Consider the following 22,512-nt stretch of genomic DNA (forward strand, 5'->3'; position numbering starts at 1 on the left):
TCCGTATCACCTGCTCTGTATGCAGATGACTTCTGCATTTTGTACTGCTGCTCCAATACTGGTGTTGCTGAGCAGTGCCTGCAGGGAGCCATCCACAAGGCGCAGTCATTTGCTTTAGCCCACGGCTTCCAGTTTTCAGCCGCAAAGTCGTGTGTCGTGCACTTTTTTCGGCATCGTACCGTTCACACGGAACCCGCACTTTACCTTAATTACGATACACTCACTGTAGTGGAGACATTGATTCCTAGGACTGGTTTTCGATTCTCGATTGACTTGGCTCCCTCATCTTCCTCAGCTTAAGCAGAAGTGCTTGCTGCCCCTCAATGCCCTTCGTTGCCTGAGCAACACCAATTGGGGTGCAGATCGATCTACGCTGCTGTAGCTCTACGGAGCCCTTGTCCAATACCAAATTGACTATGGGAGTGTGGTTTATGGTTCAGCAGCACCTTCAGCATTGCATTTACTTGACCCTGTGCACCACTGTGGGGTTAGCCTAGCAACAGGAGCTTTTAGGACGAGTCCGGTGACCAGCATACTGGTGGAGGCTGGTTTCCCTCCATTGCAGATCAGACGTGCACAACTGCTCACCAGTTATGCAGCACACATTCGTAGTTCACCTGAATATCCGAATTACCATCTCCTTTTCCCACTTGCAGCAGTCCTTCTCCTGCATCGGAGCCCAGGTCTGGGCTTACAATTGCAGTTAGCATGCGGTCCCTTCTCTCCAAACTGGTGTCCTTCCCTTTACCACCTTTACTTGCAGTCCATTCACGTACGCCTCCAAGGTGTACACCTTGGCTGCAGCTTCATCTGGACCTTTCACGTGGCTCTAAGGACTCCATTAACCCTGTGGCTCTCCACTGTCACTTCCTCTAGATTCTTGACGTGTTCCGGGGCTCTGAAGTGGTTTACACCACCGGCTCGATGGCTGATGGTCACATTGGCTCCGCCTATATGCACGGTGGCCATATTGAACAGCATTCCTTAATCGAGGGCTGCAGTGTATTCACTGCAGAGATGGTGGCCATCTCTCGTGCAGTTCAGTATATCCGTTCATGCCCTGGGGAGTCTTTTCTTTTATGTACTGACTCTTTGAGCAGCCTGGAAACTATCGACCAGTGCTACCCTCGTCATCCTTTGGTAGTGTCTATCCAGGAGTCCATCTATGCCCTGGAACAGTCCAGTCGTTCAGTGGTGTTTGCCTGGACCCCTGCTCACGTCGGAATCCCAGGAAATGAACTTGCTGACAGGATGACCAAACAGGCTACACAGAAGCCACTTCTGGACATGGGCATCCCCACAACTGACTTGCATTCGTTATTACGCCGCAAGGCTCTTCAGCTTTGGGAGGCGGAATGGCAAAATCTCAGTATGCACAACAAACTGTGAGCCGTTAAGGGGACCACAAATGTGTGTAAGTCCTAGAAGAGGGTGTCTCGCAGGGACTCTGTGGTTCTCTGCAGGCTCCGCATTGGCCATGCGTGGGCGACCCACGGCTACCTCCTGCGCCGTGAAGACCCAGCTCAGTGTCGGTGCGGCGCCCAGTTGACAGTGGCCCATATTCTTCTGCTATGTCCTTCTTTGGCTGCCCTACGACTTCATCTTCAGTTGCTGGACTTGTTATCATTGAATTTAGCAGGCAATGCCTCATTGGCTGATTTGGTTTTACGTTTCATCTGTGAGGGTGGGTTTATCATTCGATCTGCATTTTAGCGCCTGTCGTTTGTCTCTCTGTGTCCTCCACCCTAGTGCTTTTAGGGTGAAGGTTTTAATGTGTTGCAGGGTGGCTGGCTTTTCCTTTATTTTCGTGGTTGGCCAGCCACTGTAATCTGCCTCCTTGTTTTAGTTTTGTCTAACTGTTTCTTGGATCTCTCTGTTGTTCTATTGTCCTCTTTTGTTCCTTTTAGTGTTTGCTGCCTTTCCTTCGTTCTTGTGGTCTTTCCTTTCTTTCTGTTGTGTTATATGTCTCGTCTGTTTTATTCTCACACTTGTGGCATTGTTTTATTAGGATTATTAGGAACAAGCTACTGATGACCTCGTAGTTTGGTCCTTTTCCCCCTCTTTTAAACCAACTAACCTGCTTTTCATCCATTCTACGAAGTTTACATTGTTCATGTATAGTATCACCTTAATTCTCTTTGATGTTATTTTATGTTTGGCACTAAGGAGACAGTACAGTATTTTACACAGTTCAGTGTTAACTTGGTAACTAATAGACAAACAGGGTCCATGTATGGTGGTTGCCTGAATTTAAATTCAAATTTAATTATTCTCATCATAAATTGTTTCCCACACTGCATCAGGAATATCAAATACTACTCTGCTACCTAAATAAAAGTACTAATAATGGAGGGAATTGGCAGCAAAGCAACTTTTAATGATGCGCATTGGTGCATAGAATATATGAGACAGTTTACAAACCAGTAGACTTTCAGAGAAAGATCCATATAATTCGGAAAATTGCAAGAGTCAACAAGTGCAAGAATGATTGCACAATCAATTGAACTGCTCGTGCATCCAAGTTGCTGACAAGAATAATATACAGAAGAATCAAAAAGAAACTTTAGGATCTGTCAGATGATAAGTTTTGCCTTAGAAAAGGTAAAGGCACCAGATAGGCAGTTCTGACATTGCAGTTGATAATGGAAGCAAGATTGAAGAAAAATAGACACACGTTCATAGGACTTGTTGACCTGGAAACAGTGTCAAGACAGTATCAAATGGTGCAAGCTACAGGGACATATGATTAATATACAATATGTACAAGAACCAAGAGGAAACAATAAGAGTGGAAGACCAAGAATGAAGTGCTCTGATTAAAAAGGGTCTAAGACAGGGATGTAGGCTTTCACCCCTGCTGTTCAGTCTGTACATCGAAGAAGCAACGATGGAAATAAAAGAAAGGTTCAAGAATGGAATTAAAATTCAGTGTGCAAGGATACTGATTATAAGATTCACTGATGACATTGCTATCCTCATTGAAAGTGAAGAAGAATTACAGCATCTGTTGGATGTTCAGTAAACTAGATGAAAATCAGTAGTGTCATATCTCAGCACAGACCAGGAGCATGTAGAGGAACTATGGCTCAAGTTTAAAAGAATAGTTGACCATGCACTGGATAGATATGTACCCAGTATAACAGCTCATAATGGCAGGGAACCTCCATGGTATACAGGCACTGAAAAGAAAGTTGTAAAGAAACAGAGATTACAGCATGATAGGTGTGAAACAAAGTGTAGGGCTGTAGATAGAGACACACTAAATAAAACATGTTTGGCTGTCAAGAGAGCCTTCAGTGACTACTGTAGCGGAACATTGTCAAATGATCTTCCACAGAACCCAAAGAAATTCTGGTCGTATGTAAAGGCTGTTAGTGGCACCAAAGGTAGTGTTCAGTCCCTAGCAATTGATAAAGGAACTGAAATTGAGGTTAGCAAAGCAAAAGCTGAAGTGCTAACTTGGTTTTCAAATGTGCCTTTACAAAGGAAAACCCAGGAGACTTGCCACAATTTAATCCTCGTACCACTGAAAAGATGAATGAAATAAGTGATAGTGTCAGTGGCATTCAGAAACAGTTGAAATTGTTAAAGTTGAACAGAGCTCCAGGGCCTGATGGAATCCCTGTAAAATTCTATACCGAATTTGCAGCTGAGTTAACCCTTCTTCTAACTATAATCTGCCTTAGATCCTTTGAACAAGAAACCGTGCCCAGTTCTTGGAGAAAGGCGTAGGTCACACCCATCTATGAGAAGGGTAGTAGAAATGATCCACAAAACTGCTGTTCAGTACCCTTGACATTGATTTGTTGTATAATCTGAGAACATATTCTGAGCTCAAACATAATTAGGTATCTTGAACAGAATGATCTCCTCAGTGCCAACAAGCGTGGATTTCTAAAACATCGATCATATGAAAACCAACTCGCACTTTTCTCACATTATGTATTGAAAGCTTTGGGTCAAGGCTGTCAGGTAGGTGCTGTATTTCTTGATTTCCGAAAAGCATTTGACTCAATACCACACCTATGATTATTGTCAAAAGTACGATCACATGGAGTATCAAGAGAAATTTGTGACTGGATTGAGGACATTTTGGAAGGGAGGATGCAGCATGTTATCTAGGATGAAGAGTCATTTTCAGATGTAGAAATAGCTTCACGTGTGTCCGAGGGAAGTGTGTTGGGACTCTTGTTGTTCATGTTGTGGTGGCCTTGCAGACAATAATAATAGTAAAATCACACCTTTTCCAGGTGATGCAATTGTCTATAATGAAGTAATATCAGAAAGAAGTTGCATAAATATTCAGTCAGATCTTGATAAGATTTCAAAGTATTGCAGAGATTGACAACTTGCTTTAAATGTTAAGAAATGTAAAATTGGGCACTTTACAAAATGAAAAAGCAGAGTATCACTGAATCACTGTTGGAATCGGCCAACTCGTACAAATAGCTGTGTGTAACACTTTGTGAGGGTGTGAAATGGAATGAGCACATAGTTTCAGTCGTGGGTAAAGCATGTGGTAGATGTCGCTTTATTGGTAGAATATTGGGGAAGTGCAATCAACCTACAAAGGAGATTGCTTACAAATCACTCATGCGACCAGTTCTACCCCATGGGGCTCGCCACTCTTTGGTGAGTACGTGCTTGGCTACCACAGGGCCCCAGCCTTTGCAGTGCTACTTCCCTTTCCATGCTGCATTGTCTATCCCCCTCCTGTTCCTTTCCCATCCCTTGGGGAATGAGTCATGTGCCTTCTTCAGGAAACGAAAGTTCTTGGTAAAACTGTGTATGGTTTCATCCTGTCCATCCATCTTTCTTTCCTAGTCCATCCTTTTCTTACCCTTTCTCTGCTTTGGCATTTGTAGTCTCTTTTTCCTTACTTTTTTCTTCCTTCATGTGCGTCCAAGAAGGCAAACCCAAACATTTGATGCATAAAAGGTGACTGGGCAACACATGATTCCCAGCCCCAGTTCGACAAGTAGGACCCGTTCATTCCCCCTGGTAAAGGCCAGGTCCAGGGAGGGGTGATTGCCTGAGCTGGTACCTCCCTCTATGCCAATTGAGCCCCCTGTGGAGTCTGGGAGGTGTGACCTGAAGTGTGGGCTATCACCTAAGGCAGGTGAGCCTCCCCCCCCCCCCTTGCCTTGAGGGGTGGGGGCAGCAGGAATGAGTGTGACATTGGAAACACTGGAAATCATGGGGGATTTCTCTGCAGTAAGTCCCTCATCTCACAAACGTAAATGGGTTGAGATGAAAGAATAGACAGCTCTCCCGCCTGCACCCGAATACCTCGGTGGTGTTGCGCATGGAAGACGGTCACAATTTCATAACAGTTAATCAGTTTGTTATACAGAAGGGGTCCTGTGAAAACGTACTTTAGATTGCAGTTATGGGACTTTGCTTTTGGCGATGGATAGAGCTTTTCAGGCACAGAAACTGCTTAATGCAACACTTCTTCACAGCTCTCCTGTTGAAGTAGAGGCCCACCACACTCTGAACTCCTCCCATGTTGTCATATACACTTGGCTACTTGATGGCCTGACCGAGGCTGAAATAACAGCCTATCTCACTGACAGGGAGTCACTGCAGTTCACTGTGTCATGAAAAGAGTTGATAAAGAATTAGTGCCAACCCATATTCTTTTCCTCACATTTGACCATTTGGTACTTCCATCAAAAGTTAATGGTGGCTACAAAGCCGTTACTGTCAGACCATATATCCTGAATCCCACACATTGCTATAAGTGTCAGTGCTACAACCACACCCATGAATCTTGTGAAAATGCAGCCAAATCCATAACCAGTGGCATGGATGCTCATGAGGGTGCGTGTCTCCTCTTCCTCCTCCTCACTGTATCAACTACAAGGGTGATCATGCTGCTTCCTCATGTGACTGTCCAATCTACCTCAATGAGAGAGCCGTTCAGGAGATCCAGGTGAAGAACAAGGTTCCTATTCGTATTACACAGAAAATATTTGCTAGCCACAAACATTGTACACCACCCACTGGCAATTGTAGCACAGTTCTAACTACACTCCGAGCTATGAAGGAGATGGCTATGCAGACTTGCGATTTCCAGTTTAGTGCCTAGTTTTGAAATCGTCCAGCTCCAAGCTCATGTCCTTGTCTTCACCTGCTATGGGTGCACACCATACCAACAAACCTCTGCCTGCACTAGCGAAATTACATGCCTCGCAAACAGGAACACGGAAATTAAAAAATTAGTAGTTCCGTACAATGACCTTGTGCGCACATCTAGCCAGGCGATGTCTGGGTCTGCACCTGACAAACACTAAGGTTTTAAGCAGTCAAACAAAGGCAAACAATCTTCCATTTGCCCACCTCGATGTTCTTCATCAACAGTGTCACCATTCGATACCTTCACCTGGCTGACCTTCATTTCACCAGGACGCACTGCCAACAACTAGTTCACTGGCCAACTGGAGGTGATTACAGACACTTCTGTCAAACTAATAGATGAAGATCCTCCAGCCTCTGAACCTGGTCATTGTGCATGTTCAAATTCTGGCACTTGGCAGCCACCACAGTTACTGCTCCCTTATTTGACCACCTCCTGTCTATCATTGGATATGTTTATTCTCCAATGGAATATTCACAGCATCAGATATTGTCCAGCGGTTTTCTGCCTCCAGGAAACAAAATTACATCCTCATGATCACTTTCACCTCTGGCAGTTCACTCCAGTCCATTTTGACCTACCCCCAGAGGCAGGGACTCCGGCATGTGGGTGAGTCACATTGCTAATTCGAGATGATGTCTGTAGTCACACAATTTCCTGGCACACCCAGCTTCAAGCTGTTGCTCTCCATCTTTACCTTCCCGGTTTCACCTTCTCTCTTTGCAACGTTTACTCAACCTTGTCTTCTGCTGTCACTGTGGCAGACATTTTGCAACTTATTGCTCAACCTCCTCCTCTCTTTTTGTTGCTCGGTGACTTCAGTGCCCACTGTCCCCTTAGGGGATCTCAACACCCCTGTCTGAGAGGCTCTCTACTAGTAGATATCTTTAGCCAGCTCAGTCTAATCTGTTTGAACACAGGTACACCCACATTTCTCTCCGATTCCACACACTCCTTTTCCCATTTGGACTTTTTGATCTGCACTGCTCAGCTTGCTCATCATCTCGGGTGGTGTGTTCTCTCCGACACACACCCGAGTAACAATTGCACTTGCCTCATTCATTTGATAATGCCTATCCCATCTGTGCATCCAACCAGCTGGCAGCTTAACAAAACTGACTGGCAGCTTTGCTCCTAACTGGCTACTTTCAGTGAACACCATTTCCCCTGCATTGATGACCTTACAAATGCTGTCCTTACTGCCATAGAATTTTCCATACCTCTTACCTCTTCCTCGCCGTGACATGCCCCCAGCCCCTGGTGGACTGAGGCATACGATGATGCAATCCACATGTCGAGACAAGCTCTGCACTTTTTTAGATGCCATCCCACAATGGCGAACTGTATCTGTTATAAACAGCTACATGCACAGTGTTGCCGCATTTTCAGGGATAGTGAAAAACCTAGTTGGCTTTCTTTTCAAAGTTGTTTTAACAGTTTTACGCTCTCTTCAGTTGTTTGGGGTAAACGCATTGACTTTCAGGAACCATAGTTTATTCCCCGGTTCCTTGTCTGACCATAGTGAACAATGGTATCTCAGACACTTTGAGTCTGTATTTTGCAGATATTTTGAGTTTCACCCACTACCATCCTGCCTTCATCCCTCTGAAATGGGCAATGGAGAGAAGAACAATATCTTTCTCCTCCCAGAATCATGAATGTTACAATACTGCTTTTATTATGAAGGAGTTTAAACATGCACTAACTTCGTCCCAGTCATCTGCTCCAGAACCAGATGGCATTCACATTCTGATGTTGCAACACCTATCTCCTGAGGGTCTACGCATTCTCCTCAAAACAGTTGGACAGATGGCACATTTTCCAATCGCTGGTGTGAGGCCATTGTCATTCCCATGCCTGGTGAGGACAAACATTTTACTTCAAACTACAACCCAATTTCCCTCACCAGTAGCGTCTGCAAGGTGGTGGAACGTATGATTAATAGTCAAATGGTTTGGTGGCTCGAGCCTCAGAACCTCCTCACTAATGCCCAATGTGGATACCGTAGGCACCACACTGCAGTTGATCCTCTTGTCATCTTGTCATATTATGAACAATTTTTGTGGAAGTGCCAAACTGTGCTTATTTTTTGATTTGGAGACAGTATCCTCAGTATTATGCACAAATCAAGCTTTGTTTTTAAGGTACATATAAGCTTGACTCTTTTAGATACTTTTATTCAAGAGAACTGGGTGCATCAGAGTTCTGTGCTCAGCGTGGTCGTAATTGCCGTGGCATTAACCCTATTATGGGTTGTTCCCCTCCAGGTATCTCAAGCTCTCTTTTCATTGATGACTTTGCGATCTATTGCAGCTCTCAAAATGAACCTGTCTACATGAACGGCGTCATCAGTGGTGTCTCGATCATCTTCACTCATGGAGCATCAGCAATGGCTTCTGGCTTTCCACTGTCTGTATGAACTTCTGGTGGTACCTTGTGGGGAGCAGATCGGACCATCCTCCTCCATTTATACCAGTCCCTTGTCCGTTCGAAACTGGATTGTGGATGTATTGTTTATTTATGTGCATGTCAGTCTATCGTACGTCGTCTTAATGCCATCCACCATAACGGGATACATTTAGCCACTGGTGCCCTCTGTACTAGTCTCATTGATAGTCTTTATGTTGAGACTGCTGACTTACTGTTGCCCTACCAGCAGGATGTTCTCCTCAGACACGTGAGCTGTCTGTCTTCTGTGCCCAGTCACCCATCCTATACTCTTTTTGATCATTCTCTAGACCACCATATGGGCTTTGCCCATTGTCTCTGTTGACTCCAGGAGTTCACTGCGTATCTTTACGCTTCCTGCCACGTTCCCCATGGGTGTGAGCTCTACACTGGCCTGGCTTCTTGACAAGGTATGTGTTCATTTTGGATTCCATTTGCTTCCTAAGGACACCAGTCCTGGCCTGGTGTATTGTAGTGAGTTTCTTGCACTTCGTATGCAGATTGGGGACAGTGTCTTCGTCTACACCAACAGTTCCAAGACCAACCATTGTGTTAGGTGTGTCTTTGTACTTGGTGATGCTATTTTGCCTTCTTGACTAGTGCTAGATTTTTTTTACCACAAAGCTCTATGACCTTCATCAGGCCAACTAGTACGTCTGGCGTCACAGGCTTCCAAATTTAGTCATTTGTTTGGATTCTCTCAGTACTCATTAGAGCTGTCGCATGCTGTACTCAGTTCACCCTTTGGAACCAACGTGGTGTATGTGTGGATTCCAGGGAATGAGGCTTCTGGTGCTGCTGCAAAGGCTGCAGCTCTCTTCCTCAGCTTGCTAGTCATTCTGTTCCCATGAATGATCTTTGTGTTGCTGTGTGTCGGCATGATACAGGTTCCTTTTGGAGTGCACAATGGTCTTCTCTCCTGGGGAACAAACTCCGGGACATTAAATCTCTCCCAATAGTATGGTCGACTTCCCCTAGGCCCTCACATCACGAGGAGGTCATTCTAGCCCGGCTGCTGTCTGACACTGTCATTTTAGTCAGTGCCATTTATTAAGGGGTGACCATGTCCCACACTCTGCGTACTGCTCTCTGCCTTTGATGGTGTACCGCTTTCTGACCCAGTGCCTGTTTTTTAAATATTTATGTTCACATCTATGCTTGGTGTCTACTTTGTCAGATGTTTTAGCAGATGATGATGTGTGTTTTGTTGATCGTGTCTCACTTTTTATTTTCCGCAGTGGCATTGCAAAGCAAATTTGATCCCCCTGGTGGGGACCTCTGCCATTTCACGATATTCTGAGAAATTTTCTGTAGGGATGTCTTTGTCCTTAGCTGCTCCTCTTTTAAAGTTCCTTGATTGGGTTTTTGCCTTTTTCGCCTCAGGTTTTTATTTACCGCTTGTGTTTTCTTACGATATGGGCACTTGCAATCTTAGCAGTTTTACACCCTAAAGCACCAACCAAAAAATAAATAAATAAATAAATAAAGCGGAGTGGTGGGGGATGACCAGTTCTAGAATATTGCTCAAGTGTGTGGGCCCGTATCAGAGAGGACTAATGGGGGATATTGAATGTACACAGAGGAGAACAGCATGAATGGTCACAGGTTTGTTTAATCTGTGGTAGAGTGGAACAGAGATACTGAGGGAACTGAACTGGAAGCCTTTTGAAGATAGACATAAACTATCATGAAAAAGCCTATTAACAAAGTTTCCAGAACTAGCTTTAGTGTCTCTAGGAACCTACTACAGTTCTCTAAGAGGTATTCAAACAGTCATTCTTTCGCACTCCATATGTGAATGGAACGGGAAGAAACCCTAATAACTGGTACAATGGGATATACCCTCTGCCATGCACCTAATGGTGGTTTGCAGAGTATAGATGTAGGATGTAGAATGGTATAAATGAGTACAGCATGTGGATTAAGAGAAAATTGAAGAAGGACGAAAGTTATGTGAAGTACTGGAAATAAGAATGGCAAGAAACTTAACATCAGGTTTGATGATCAAGAAGTAGATGAAGCTAAGGAATTATGCTACCTAGACAGCAAAATAACCTATGACAGACATAGCAAGGAGAACATAAGAAGCAGATGAGCTCTGGCAAAAAAGGCATTTGTGGCCAAGAGAAATCTACTAGTATAAAACATAGGCCTTAATTTGAGGAAGAAATTTCTGAGACTGTACATTTCGAGCATAACATTTTATGGTAGTGAAATATGGACTGTGGGAAAACCGGCACAGAAGACAAATGAAGAATTTGAGATGTGGTGCTACAGAAGACTGTCAAAAATTAGGTGGGCTGATAAGGTAAGGAGTGAGGAGGAATATATGGAAAATGCTGACAAGCAGAAGGGACAGGATGGTAAGACATCTGGTACAGCATCATGGAATAACTTCCATAGTACCAGAGAGAGCTGTAGAGGGTAAAAACTGTAGAGGAAAACAGAAATTGAAATACATCCAACAAATAATTTGAGTACACGGTTGCAAGTGCTACTCTGAGATGAAGAGGTTGGCACAGGAGCGGAATTTGTGGTGGCCCACATCAAACCAATTATTCAAGGAACTGTTCTGAACAAAGTAGAAATAGGAATTAGTGAGGTTTCCCTTTAACCATTTTCAATAGCTGTAACTTTTTCCAACTTCTACCACTGTAAATTCGTCATTTGATCCCCCCAGTTTCCATAAAGTTGAAAAGTAAAGTGTAATTGAGAGTCTCAGATAGTTTGTGTATTACAAGACACAATGGTTGTTGTCCTTAGGTGACATTTTTAAAATGATGTATGTCTTAGGCTGTTTCCTTTTTCATGAGATTGGCGGAAAGACCTAAATTTTTTTATTGTATGTTAGAAGTATGAAGCACAACATATGTATGAAAATTTTGAATTTCATCAAAACTTAATTCTTATTTGAGTTATATAGGTTAACACCGACTTTTGCAACTGTAATAAAAGTCTCTTATGATTAAATGTGTATCACTTTACTTTAAAGCCCATTCAATGGTCACTGCAACAATGTGTTGTTTCTTACAATTTTGTTTGCTAGGATCACAAGTAGTTCTTAAGCTTTCACTGTCTTCTATAAACAGTGTTAAATTATTATTGTTAGTGTTAGTGAAAGTGATTTGTGCTAAAATCTACGTAACATGTGTAGAAGTACAGGGGGGCTTGGGCTTGAGTAACAATAATGACTTAATTCTGTTTATAGTCTATATCCAAAGCATAATAATTATTCATGATCCTAGCAAACAAATTTCTAAGAAAGGCCATATTGTTGCAGTGACCACTGAAGATGCTTTATTTTAAAGTGAAATACCTTTGGTCATAATAAGACTTTTCTTACAATCACAAAAATCAGTTTAATGGACAATTTGTATAGCTATGACTGCAGGAAAAAGATGCCATAAAAGAAAGAAGAGAACATGTGTTAGTTCTTATGTGCATGACAATGTTTAGCTTAGAGAGGTTTCAGAACTGCTGCCTAATGATTTTCCTGTTACCAGTTGCTAGCTCTGTAAGTAAAGCATTAAGGAGATTACTTCTGTGCATCTACATTTGCTGCTGTTCTGAATTTATGTACTCTCTGTCATCCACCACAGAGTGCTTTCGTGACTACTGGATAACCAAAAAGCATTGAAACTCTTGTGTTGTGAATATGGTTTACAGAGTTGTGACAATCTGAAAACCAATACCGCCAACGACGAAATTGCAGATGGCAATCTGTGCAAGACAGGAAGCAACATGAACAGTCAGTGGTAGTGGTAAACATGATTGTGTTATATAACCAAAGCGTGTAAGGATAAAGAGAGGAAAAACAAGGAATTGTATTTTGCTCAGGGAATAATCCTCAAAATATGTTTAGTGTTCAAAGAAACAAGTATGCAAGTAGTGAGCCCTCCAAAAGATCACCATCTCTAAATAAATATTTATTAAAATAATTACTTTTATAATATTTATATTTTATGCCAAGTTTGATGAGACAGTCAATTGAAAATGGGAAAGAGTGTAATGATGCTAGGTTGGAATTTCAGTTCATTCCAAGAGTGTTTGAAGTATGTACATCTGACGCATGCCAAGTTGCACACTTAACTGAGATCTATCTGTAACTTGTTGAAAACAGTCTCAGATCACTTGCTTCTTCCTCAAAATTTTCTCTTTTTGATAGTAAAAACCTAAAAATTTAATTTGAAGGAGATTTTTATTTCTTAGTTCTCTGTATGTTGATTTTCTGCATATGCTACTATGCTTTTTGCAGAAGAATATTTGTATTCACAATTTGAGTGGTAAATCCTCTGGCTGTGAACAGTATTTTGGAGCAGGCAGATTAAAGAATTATACAGATAATTCTTCATACATACGTTGACTGTCATTATTACACCTTACAATAATATCTCATGGTTTGAAGTATTTAATTTATTTATTTGTTAGTTGGTTAAGTTGGTTAGTCATCACTAACAGCAGTTCTGTTTTATAGATGGTTGAGTTCCTGTTATTGGTGCAAGCACTGGAGGAGAGAGGGTATCCAGGAGATAGGGCAGAACGAGCACTGACGGTGAATGAATGTGATCTGAAAGAAGCTGAACGTTGTTTGGAGGCCACAACACAGCTTCTTGACCTAGGATTCCCTGAGGACCGTGTTGCCGAAGCTCTGGCAAACTGTAACAATGACAGAGATCAGGCACTTGAACATCTTATCTCATAAAAAAGACAGCCAAAACCTGCAGGTGAAATGAAATGTTGCTACTGCCAACCTCGTTGTGTATTTCACTTCCATAATTGCTTTAATGGTACTGAAGTATATAATAAATGGGGCAAATCGTTTGTGGATACTCTGTTTTTAAAAGTTTTACTTAATCACATACTATATAAGTGGACTGCTAAATGATGGTAGTATAGTGGCAAGATCACTAGAAGTGAACCCAAAGACATCTGAGATATGAAGTAAGACTTTCAGTCCCTAAGAGGTTCATTAGTTCCTTTGCAAATAATTTTTGTTCCTTGTGAAAGTATGCATATAAGCTATACAGCAGAAGAAGTGTTGATGTACTCTGATATTGCCAGAAGAATGGTGTGACAAATGAAGTAAATATCTGAAATGATTACCACAGTATCACTGAAGATATTTGTGATAGTGTTATGCAAACTTAGTCTTTGCATGAATATTTATACTGCTTTCTTTATATGTGTGTAAAGATCTTTCACTGTTTTCCTGTTCTCTAGAAATATTATTTTCATATTTTTTAATTTATTGTACAATGTGTATTCATAACCACTGAAACAACTGGAAGTGTTAAGGTTGCTCCTTCGGTTATAGTCAATGTTTGTCATACAACCAGTGTCTGATGTCAATATTCCTACACACACACACACACACACACACACACACACACACACACACACACACAAAATTTGTTATGATATTTTATTGATGTATTTAATCTTTTTTCTTTCCTTAGAGAAAAATACTAGTCAGCCCTCTTTATTTGACATCCAGATTGCTTGTGTTTGACATCCATGTTGCAAAGGAGGCTTGATGTGGATCCTTTTTTATGATTGTGGCTACATTTTAACTACTGGCCATTTTGGATCGATATTAATATTACTTCCTGTATAATTATACCAATTTAACTTCAATGTAATTTTTCAATACACAGGCATCAAAGTCTTTGTGCTGCACAGTGACATTTTATACCTTTCATATTTTTCAGAAAATTTAATTTATATAGGTTGCGGTTTTAACAAGTGGTGTTGTTATCATCACAGAAAGGGTAGAGATGTGTCATGTTAGTGTCACTGCTCTTCTTCAAAGTTAAGTACTGTTATTATCATCCCTTTTCTGAAAAGGGATCAGAATCTGCTACTGGTACTACTTAACTGACAGTATTTATAATCATATGAAATGTGCTTTTACAAATTGTTTAATTATCTCTTTTCGTGCAATGAATTATTGCAAAACAGTAAGGAGGATATAGGTTGGTACCTTATACTGTCCCGTCTACGTCTGTAGCGTGTACTGCTTATTCCTTTTCAGAGGATAATGTGATACCCACTGGGACTGAATCCTACCTTTTGATGAGGCACGTAAACTCATTTGATTGTGTTTGATTTGCAGGAAGTGTACATATCTTGGCAAATATCTTGCTACATTCATCTGTATGTCATGACTGTAGTTCCAGCTGTTGGCATGTTAATAACAATTTTTGTATCTGTTTTGGATCCTTTTTAGAGTGGAACACTAATATGACAAATTTCATTGTTTTCCATGTCATTGCCTTTCACCCTCTTACAAAGTTTAAAAGTGCATTTTAATTTCATCTGAACCTAGGAATTATAAAGGCTTATTACATGATGAGTAGTGTCCACATCTAAGTCCATATAAATAACAGAACATAAGTTTCACCAACTATAAAATAATTTTATTCTTTAATTACTTGTCCGGTGGTCTTGGAGTGAAAAGGAATCTATTAGCACAGTAGGTAGTATTCATCTGTGTTTAGTTGCTTGGTTGTTTTCATAAAGTAGGTTTGTATTCTGTTGCTAAAATGAAATCACGAAAACTAGTGACACCTGGCTTGAAATGTGGTGTTAACTTGCTTTTGCAGATTGTTGAGATACTTGTCAGCAGTTTGTGCAGTTCCATGCATTAATAGGTAAAAGCTGATGGAAAAAAGTCTGTTATCTAAATACATACTACACATCTCCTATGAAGTTCATTGCTCGATGTGTTTGCATTTCTTTCTTGCTTTGTTGAAGCAAATGTCCAGTTGCTTAGTTACATCTAGTTTCAGGATGGTTGTGACTTTTCTCTGTTTCCTTTCTTCACCACTCCCTTCTTTTTCTTATCCTTCCCTTCTACTGAAATATAGGATGCCGTTGTTTGGTTTTAATTAATTTTACTGAAGATGATACACCACTCATAAGAGAGGGAACCCAAATGAAGGATAGAAAAAAAAAATCACATGAAATTTTTGTTCATATAAAAGACTTGCTATAAGAATGCTTGTTGTGCAGTTCTTAACATTCTGGCATTTTATAACATATAAGACCTTTTTTCACTGTTCCTTTTATTTCTTCCTTGCCTTGTCAGTGATCATGTGCTCACACGAACACTTCTGGATACGCTTAAAAATCTAATATTCTTAGATTGTGTCTTTTATTATGGTCATTTTCAAACACTTTGTTTTACTTGCTGTTTTGAAACTTTTTGTTGCTTTCTTGTTAAACAAGGATGTGCAGGGAAAGGTAATGAAGTAGGTGTAGCAATACTCGGAAACTGTTACTGAATGTTGCTTTTGTTTTGCAGTCCTTTTGTGTAAAGGACATTATAGAGAGTTAAAATGTTATATCATGTTTTTGCTTTGTGACTTGGTATTAGTCTCTTCTGATTTTTGTTAAACAGCCATGGTTCAGGCATGATCAGTAAAGTTGCTGTATTATTACTCTGTGGAATGAACTATATTTGTTTGATAATGTTGCTCTTTGTAAGACTGCTGAACTGATTCTCAGGTTGTGTTACTTGTGCACTGAAAAGGAAATTATTTCTCATAAAGTTTAGAAAGACAAATGAAGTAATGATTTTAACATTATTTAATTTAGCATTAATCTTGTGAAAATTGTGTTTCATAAGCTGACCAAATTTCATTTAATGTTTTAAGTCAGCAGAGAGTTTTTGAAGCAACTTAAATGTGTGTACGCAAGAGGTTTCTCTCTTTAGCAATATGTGGTATGTGGGACATAGAATGAAAAAGAATTGAAAAATGGTGAAAAGCATAACCATCATTGTATTAGAAGTTCCTACTGTTTAATCCATTCCTGTAAAGTGTGATAATATGTTGTGTTCATACCATCAGATTGGTATATAACTCCACTTTCTGCAATCTGATGCACTAGCAAATTAATAGTATTTATTGGTCCAGAAAAATATGCTTCTGACAAAAAGACTGCGTAGACATCGTGACACTGATGCACTTGTAACAGTCTGTTTGATATGTTACTTTTTCATGTTAAAGATGTTGAGCGATTACGATTGCATTTAGAATTTGTCTTAAATATTTTTCTGAATGAATAAAAACATGGTGAAAATAAGAATGACCAACAAATTCTAACAGGAATGGATCAAAGAGAACATATAGTATTCATTGCATGTATTCACAATTTATCTTGTGGAATTTTGAGTGAACAGTTTGATGATGTTCAGTACAAGAGGTAATCTCTTGTTACAATTTAATGTTGTTAGTCAATTCATAATTGCAGCTGTGATATTTTCTATGGGAGATAGTGGTCGGCATTGAGTTAATGCTGAAAATGGAATTCGGTGTACTTATAAGAATTTTGTAAACAGTTTTATATAAATGGTGAAGTTGTCATTGCTGTAACAATATGTTACCATAGCTTATGTGCTAAAGTGTTGTTGTGGACATTGTATTATTTTGATAAGTTGAATGGAAGGCTAAATAAGCCTGGTTTAAAATATATTATGATAGGGGAACAGTCATTAGATCTGTGTCAGAATGTCGTGCTGAATTTTGAAACTGCAGAAAATTTGCACTATTGTGAGTCATTACATTTTTTCCTCTCTTACAGCTTTCTTTAAGTCATTCTGGCATATGGGATACATTGTATCCCATGCAGATTTTGGACTGTTTCTCTGTCTCTGTGTGTTAAAACTGGCAATACTTAGAGTATATATATGTCAGTACAGATAACCAACTATAAAAGCTTGAGCTGACTTCATTAGTGTAAATAATCCATCAAGGATCTATGTTTATCTTGTAAGTAATGGAATAGCAAAGACTTGTTGGCTTTTGTAAAGTTGCTTGATGCTTGTGATTCTGTCAGAGCCTTTGAATGTCTGCAAATGTGTAATCTGAAAAAGAGATATATATATATATATATTTATCACTTGGTGAACTAAGTAAGCATTACTTTTTATGTGGGATAGCTGCTGATTTTTAGGTCTCAATAGAGTCATTCAGTCATCATCTACAGTAACTCCTGCTTCCTCTTCTACTTCAGCACTAGATTTTCCTTTACTTACTTTCCATCTTATAATTTTTGCACATCACCCATGTCACCATACTTATCCAATTAGCTTCCATGCCATCCTCAGCTCCCCCCCCCCCCCCCCCCCCCCAACCTCCCCACCCCCACACACCTATGCTGTTACGTTGTGTCATCTGAACATGCAAAGCCAGGGTTGCAGTTCAGCAGATAGTCTGGGGTGAGGAGTTGAGTCGACTGGGATGGTAGAGGTAGGAAGTGAGATGAGGGGTTGGGAAGCGGTAGTTGTCAGATGGGAGGGAACGAGCAGGGGTTAGGAATGAGGAAGGGAGAAGCAGCAGTGACATTGAATAGGAATATGGCACATGGGCATCAGACTGGTGAGTTCATGCAGTGCACAAAGAAGATTATGTGAATTGCATGTGTGGGTTGGAGGGGAGGATTCCATTGAGTAGAGGCTGTGCATGCAGTGGGTTAGCGGAGATTGAAGGTAGGAGAATTACAGGAGTGAAGGATGTGGTGCAAGGATCATTCTGATCTGTGTAGTTCAGAAAAGTTGGTACTGGAGGAATGGGTCAGATGCCATGGGTTGTGAAGCAGTCATTGAATTAAGGCATGTTGTGCTTGGCAGCACATTCTGCCACTAGGTGATCAACTCTGTTCTTGGCCACAGTTTGGCAGTGGCCTTTTTTTTTCACGTTGACAGCTGGTTGATGGTCATGCCCACATAAAATTCTGTGCAGTAATTGTAGCAGAGCTGGTATAAGTGGTATATGAGAAGTTGGTACTGTCTCTAATGGTGTGGAATAAGTGTGTGACAGGAACAGGCCATGGCAGGTGTGGGCTGTGTGTGATAATGGGGTTGTTTTTGGTTATTTTTGTACGTTTTTCTTGAATTAACTCAAAAACTATAGCCTCAGATGAAAAAGTATCCCAACACAAAATTTAAATACATTAAAACTCCTATGAAAAGGTCCTGTTCATTTTTTTGTAAGACTAATAATGCATAGAAATGAGAGAATACAAAAATCTCAAAGTGTGGTTTATGAACACCAATTATAACATTGTGGGTTGCAAAAGTGACAGCGGTAGAGGCAGGTGAATCACACTTTATAATTCCCTCCCCCCACTCACCCAAAGGAGAAGAAATAGTATATGGGAATGTGATTGATAGAGTGTATAAAGAAAGAGGTAGTAGGTTTGGAATCAGAAGAACTTTGGGAGAGAGGACATTTGATATTAGGAAGGACATGGACATGGACATGAGAGACCTTGGTGTATAGGGAAGTGGCATCAACAGAGATGAGTAGTGATCTGGGTGGTAATGGGTGGGGATAGCAGGAAGCCAGTGAAGGAAGTGGGTTGTATCTTTGATACCGATATATGAGCAGTTGGTTGGAGCTGTAAGCCAACAAGAGTGGAGATTCTTTTAGTGGGAGCTCAGTAACCAGGTACAATGTGGCATCAAGCATTGTTCAGTTCGTGGATTTTGGGAGGCATGTAGAAGGTGGGTGTGCAGGGATGTCATTGGGGTGATGAGAGAGATGGGTTCAGGAGAGAGATTCTGGAATTGGCTTAGGGATTTGATCAGTGTTTGGAAGTTATGTTGGACTTTTAGTATACCTATGGCAGAGCTTGTAGGTGAGGGAGTCAGAAGTCTTCTGCTGGTGAGCACTGCTATTCATCACAACAATGGTGGACACTTTGTCTGCAGGGAAGATGATTAAATTGGGTCTGTTATGAGATTGTGCATGGCTGTTTTCTCTTCCATTGAGAGTTTTGTGTTTTCCCAATTCACATCATTTCACCATTGTTGTTGTTCAGTTTTATGTTTTCTCCTTCCTCTGTCCTATCATTGCATCCCAATCCATGTCTTCGAGTCATCGTGTTTGCTGAGTGCACAATTTCAATTGGTCCAGTGCCTGTATTGTCACATTCCTGACCCGTGCACTTGTTACCTTCTCTCCTGCATTCCTAACCAACCCACCTGATGCCTCCATCTGAAGTGCCAGCTACCCCTCCCCCACCCTTCATCCTGCTTACCTCCTCTTTCTTCCTCACTCCACTCCACTCTACTCCGTCTGACTCAACCACTCACCCAAGTCGACCTGCCAAACAGCTACCCCAGCATTCCAGCATTGTGTGTTCAACCAACACACTGTACAGAATTTTATGAGGTAAGATGATAGTGTTAATTAATAATAAAGGGGGCTGCTAGATTCTAGGTTTGGTGGAAACATTATCAGACATTAATATACCTATACATAATGGACCTGAGTATGGTCATGCAGTAATTGAGAGTCACTGCATTCTTATTAAGGGAGAGGAGATTTGGAAATCCTGTCTTCTGCTACATTTTCTTTGGGTTGCTGTAGACAAACACTGGAATATGTATTTGTGTATTGGATAACTAAGTTTACCTACCAGTAATTACTGATTTTAGAGAATATTAAAACAGAAGCAATCTGCGGATTACGAAATGTAATTTTCTCTACACGTGAGCTATAGATGGAAGGTGACTGGAAGTAAGAGGTTACAGTTTATGTTATCTTCTCAAGAATGAGGGAGAAGATTTTGTTCATTTAGTTACACTCGAAGACACAAGAAGTGTACTTCTGACAATAAATGGATAGAATTATATGGAAACACATAGGACATTTTTGGGGATAGAAGAATTTGAGGAAAAACTAAGAATTCAAAATCTGTGAATAGAACTGCTGGCATTCATACCACAAGTATTTAAATTAACCAAAACTAGATGCTTTGGTAATATGTGAGAAAACACTTTTCTCAAGAGGAAAATCCATACACTACAAGAATAAGTGATTTAAACCAATTTCTGAAGTTGAATTGGACAAAAAAGTTGAGTGTCATTCATTTTTATCCTGTGGAGGTGATTGGAAAATTTCCCACGATGGGATCACATATTCCTAATGTATGTTAAGTGCTATCCAGCTCATGTCCACTCCATAACCCACATTCTTTTGGGGAAATATGTTGTAAATTATAGCATTGGTGGTTTCCCCCTCTCTTTTCCTCTCTCCAACTCTTCTTTCTTTGCATTATTATGTCCATGCTTTAAGTTACGGTAACGGCCGGGTTCACTGAAATAAGGGTTAATCAGAAGTCTGAAGTGAAGTGTGTTGCATCCATTAGGGAGGAGGTCCACATACTTTTTTTTTTTTTTTAAAAATGCCTTGCTGCATTGCATAGGTACTCAGAGAAAGTTCACCCATGTTCCATATTAGTGTGGCTCAACAACCTTCTGCATCATATTCATAAGATGAACTTTGCTGCCTTTCCAGCTTGCTGGGGAGCTGATGCTATAATACACTTAATGACACAGGATCAGGAACTTGTTCCCAGTGGCCTTATGAAGTGACGAGCTTGTCTGATGGCCACTGCCTTTTCAGGAAGTACTAATATGTACTGGGGAAGGAAATATGTTCATTCTGCTTGGAGATCAGGACAAAAAAGACATTTAATTTGTACAAATAGTTTAGTAGATTTGATTTTTACTTCATGATCTTAAATTATATTCTGGACAAAGGTTGTCGTGTAATGTAGGGGAAGTCAGAGAATACAATATTGTATGGATAATAAGAGAATGAAAACAATATGGCAAACAATTTACATACAAGGCATACAATATTACAATATCATTTATAATGATATGTGTTTTACACAACTTACAGCTCTAGAAATTTATTTTAATTAAATATGGTTTATGAGAAATTGTCAGTTTTCTCGTGAGCATATAAGGCCTGTTAATGTCCCTTTTTATATTCAGTATAAGCTTATTGCAAACCCATATTAAAGACTTTATAACTATTTTTGCACTATATTGAGTTACTGAGCCTTTGTGAAGGCTTTGCTTCTGCTTTGTGTTATGGCTGAGGGTTATTCAAAATTATTCGCTGAATGTGAATTTCATGGCAATTCGTATAGATATATTCCCCAATTGTGACATATGAAAACTTTTTCCAGACTGGGAGTCAAACCTGGATTTCCCACTTACTGCAAACAGTTGCCTTAACCTCTTTGGCTATCCAAACACATATTCTAGCCTAAACCGATAACTGTTTGAGTCCCAGTTTGACAAAATTTTTCATATGTCACAACTGGGTAGTACATCTGTACTCATTGCAGCTGATGTCGTGAAATCCGCATTCAGCGAATAATTTGGGATAGTGTCACAGTTGGTTTGGGTAAGCATTTTGTTATTAATTACAAATATCATCAGTGAGCAGATATACTGACTTGTGAGTCAGTAGCCCAAGGGTCTTGGATAGGTGCCTACAGGATGTCCAACCACAGATCAATTTGCAGCATTTCCTCTGAATATTACACCAAACGAAAATCAGAGAGTGGAAATAAGCATAATATGACAAAAATTACTTTCCTGGCTCTATAGGGCAAAATATCTCTTAGTTTAAAGCATGCTGACCTGATCAATGTGTACATTCCATTTTAATTGATAATCCGTTTGTAACCTTATAAATCTTATAGATGGAGTTTCATGAATTTTTTGAACATTGATACATCCTCCGAAACCTTGTAGCTTGTTATTTGCTGTCCGAAACTATATTAGATTTGTTTTTGAGAGGTTTAATGATAGACTATTTTCTGTGAACCGTTTGTATACCTGGTGTTTCAGTTGTAATCTGTCTTGAGGATTTCACACTGTTTATCAAGGCAGTTATATCATTAGCAAACATTCTTGTATTTGCCTTGTTTACGAGTGCTGGTAGGTCATTAGTATTATCTAAGAAGATTATAGTGTTCCATGTTTAGAGACTTGGGGAACACTGTATTTAATAGTTCTCCACTCTGATTTTATTGTTTGACTTTCACCTGTCTGGTCAATTCATCGTTTCCTGTTATGTAAGTAGGATTCTACCCAAGCTAATGTTGGTCTTTGATGC

At 40.3% G+C, this 22,512-nt stretch overlaps 1 protein-coding gene across 2 annotated transcripts in view; it reads left to right on the top strand.

Moving 5' to 3' along the window:
- Nucleotides 1–13,916, top strand: part of LOC124622275 (probable basic-leucine zipper transcription factor Q) — a 92,061-nt gene extending 78,145 nt beyond the window's left edge. For both annotated transcript variants that reach the window (XM_047147941.1, XM_047147942.1), the window contains exon 5: nt 13,062–13,916. In XM_047147941.1, the coding sequence (XP_047003897.1) occupies nt 13,062–13,289 (228 nt within the window). In that variant the 3' untranslated portion in view covers nt 13,290–13,916. The remainder of the gene's footprint in view (nt 1–13,061) is intronic.
- The last annotated feature ends 8,596 nt before the right edge of the window (nt 13,917–22,512 follow it).

This window comes from Schistocerca americana, chromosome 7 (genome assembly GCF_021461395.2).
Source record: "Schistocerca americana isolate TAMUIC-IGC-003095 chromosome 7, iqSchAmer2.1, whole genome shotgun sequence".
Lineage (NCBI taxonomy): Eukaryota > Metazoa > Arthropoda > Insecta > Orthoptera > Acrididae > Schistocerca > Schistocerca americana.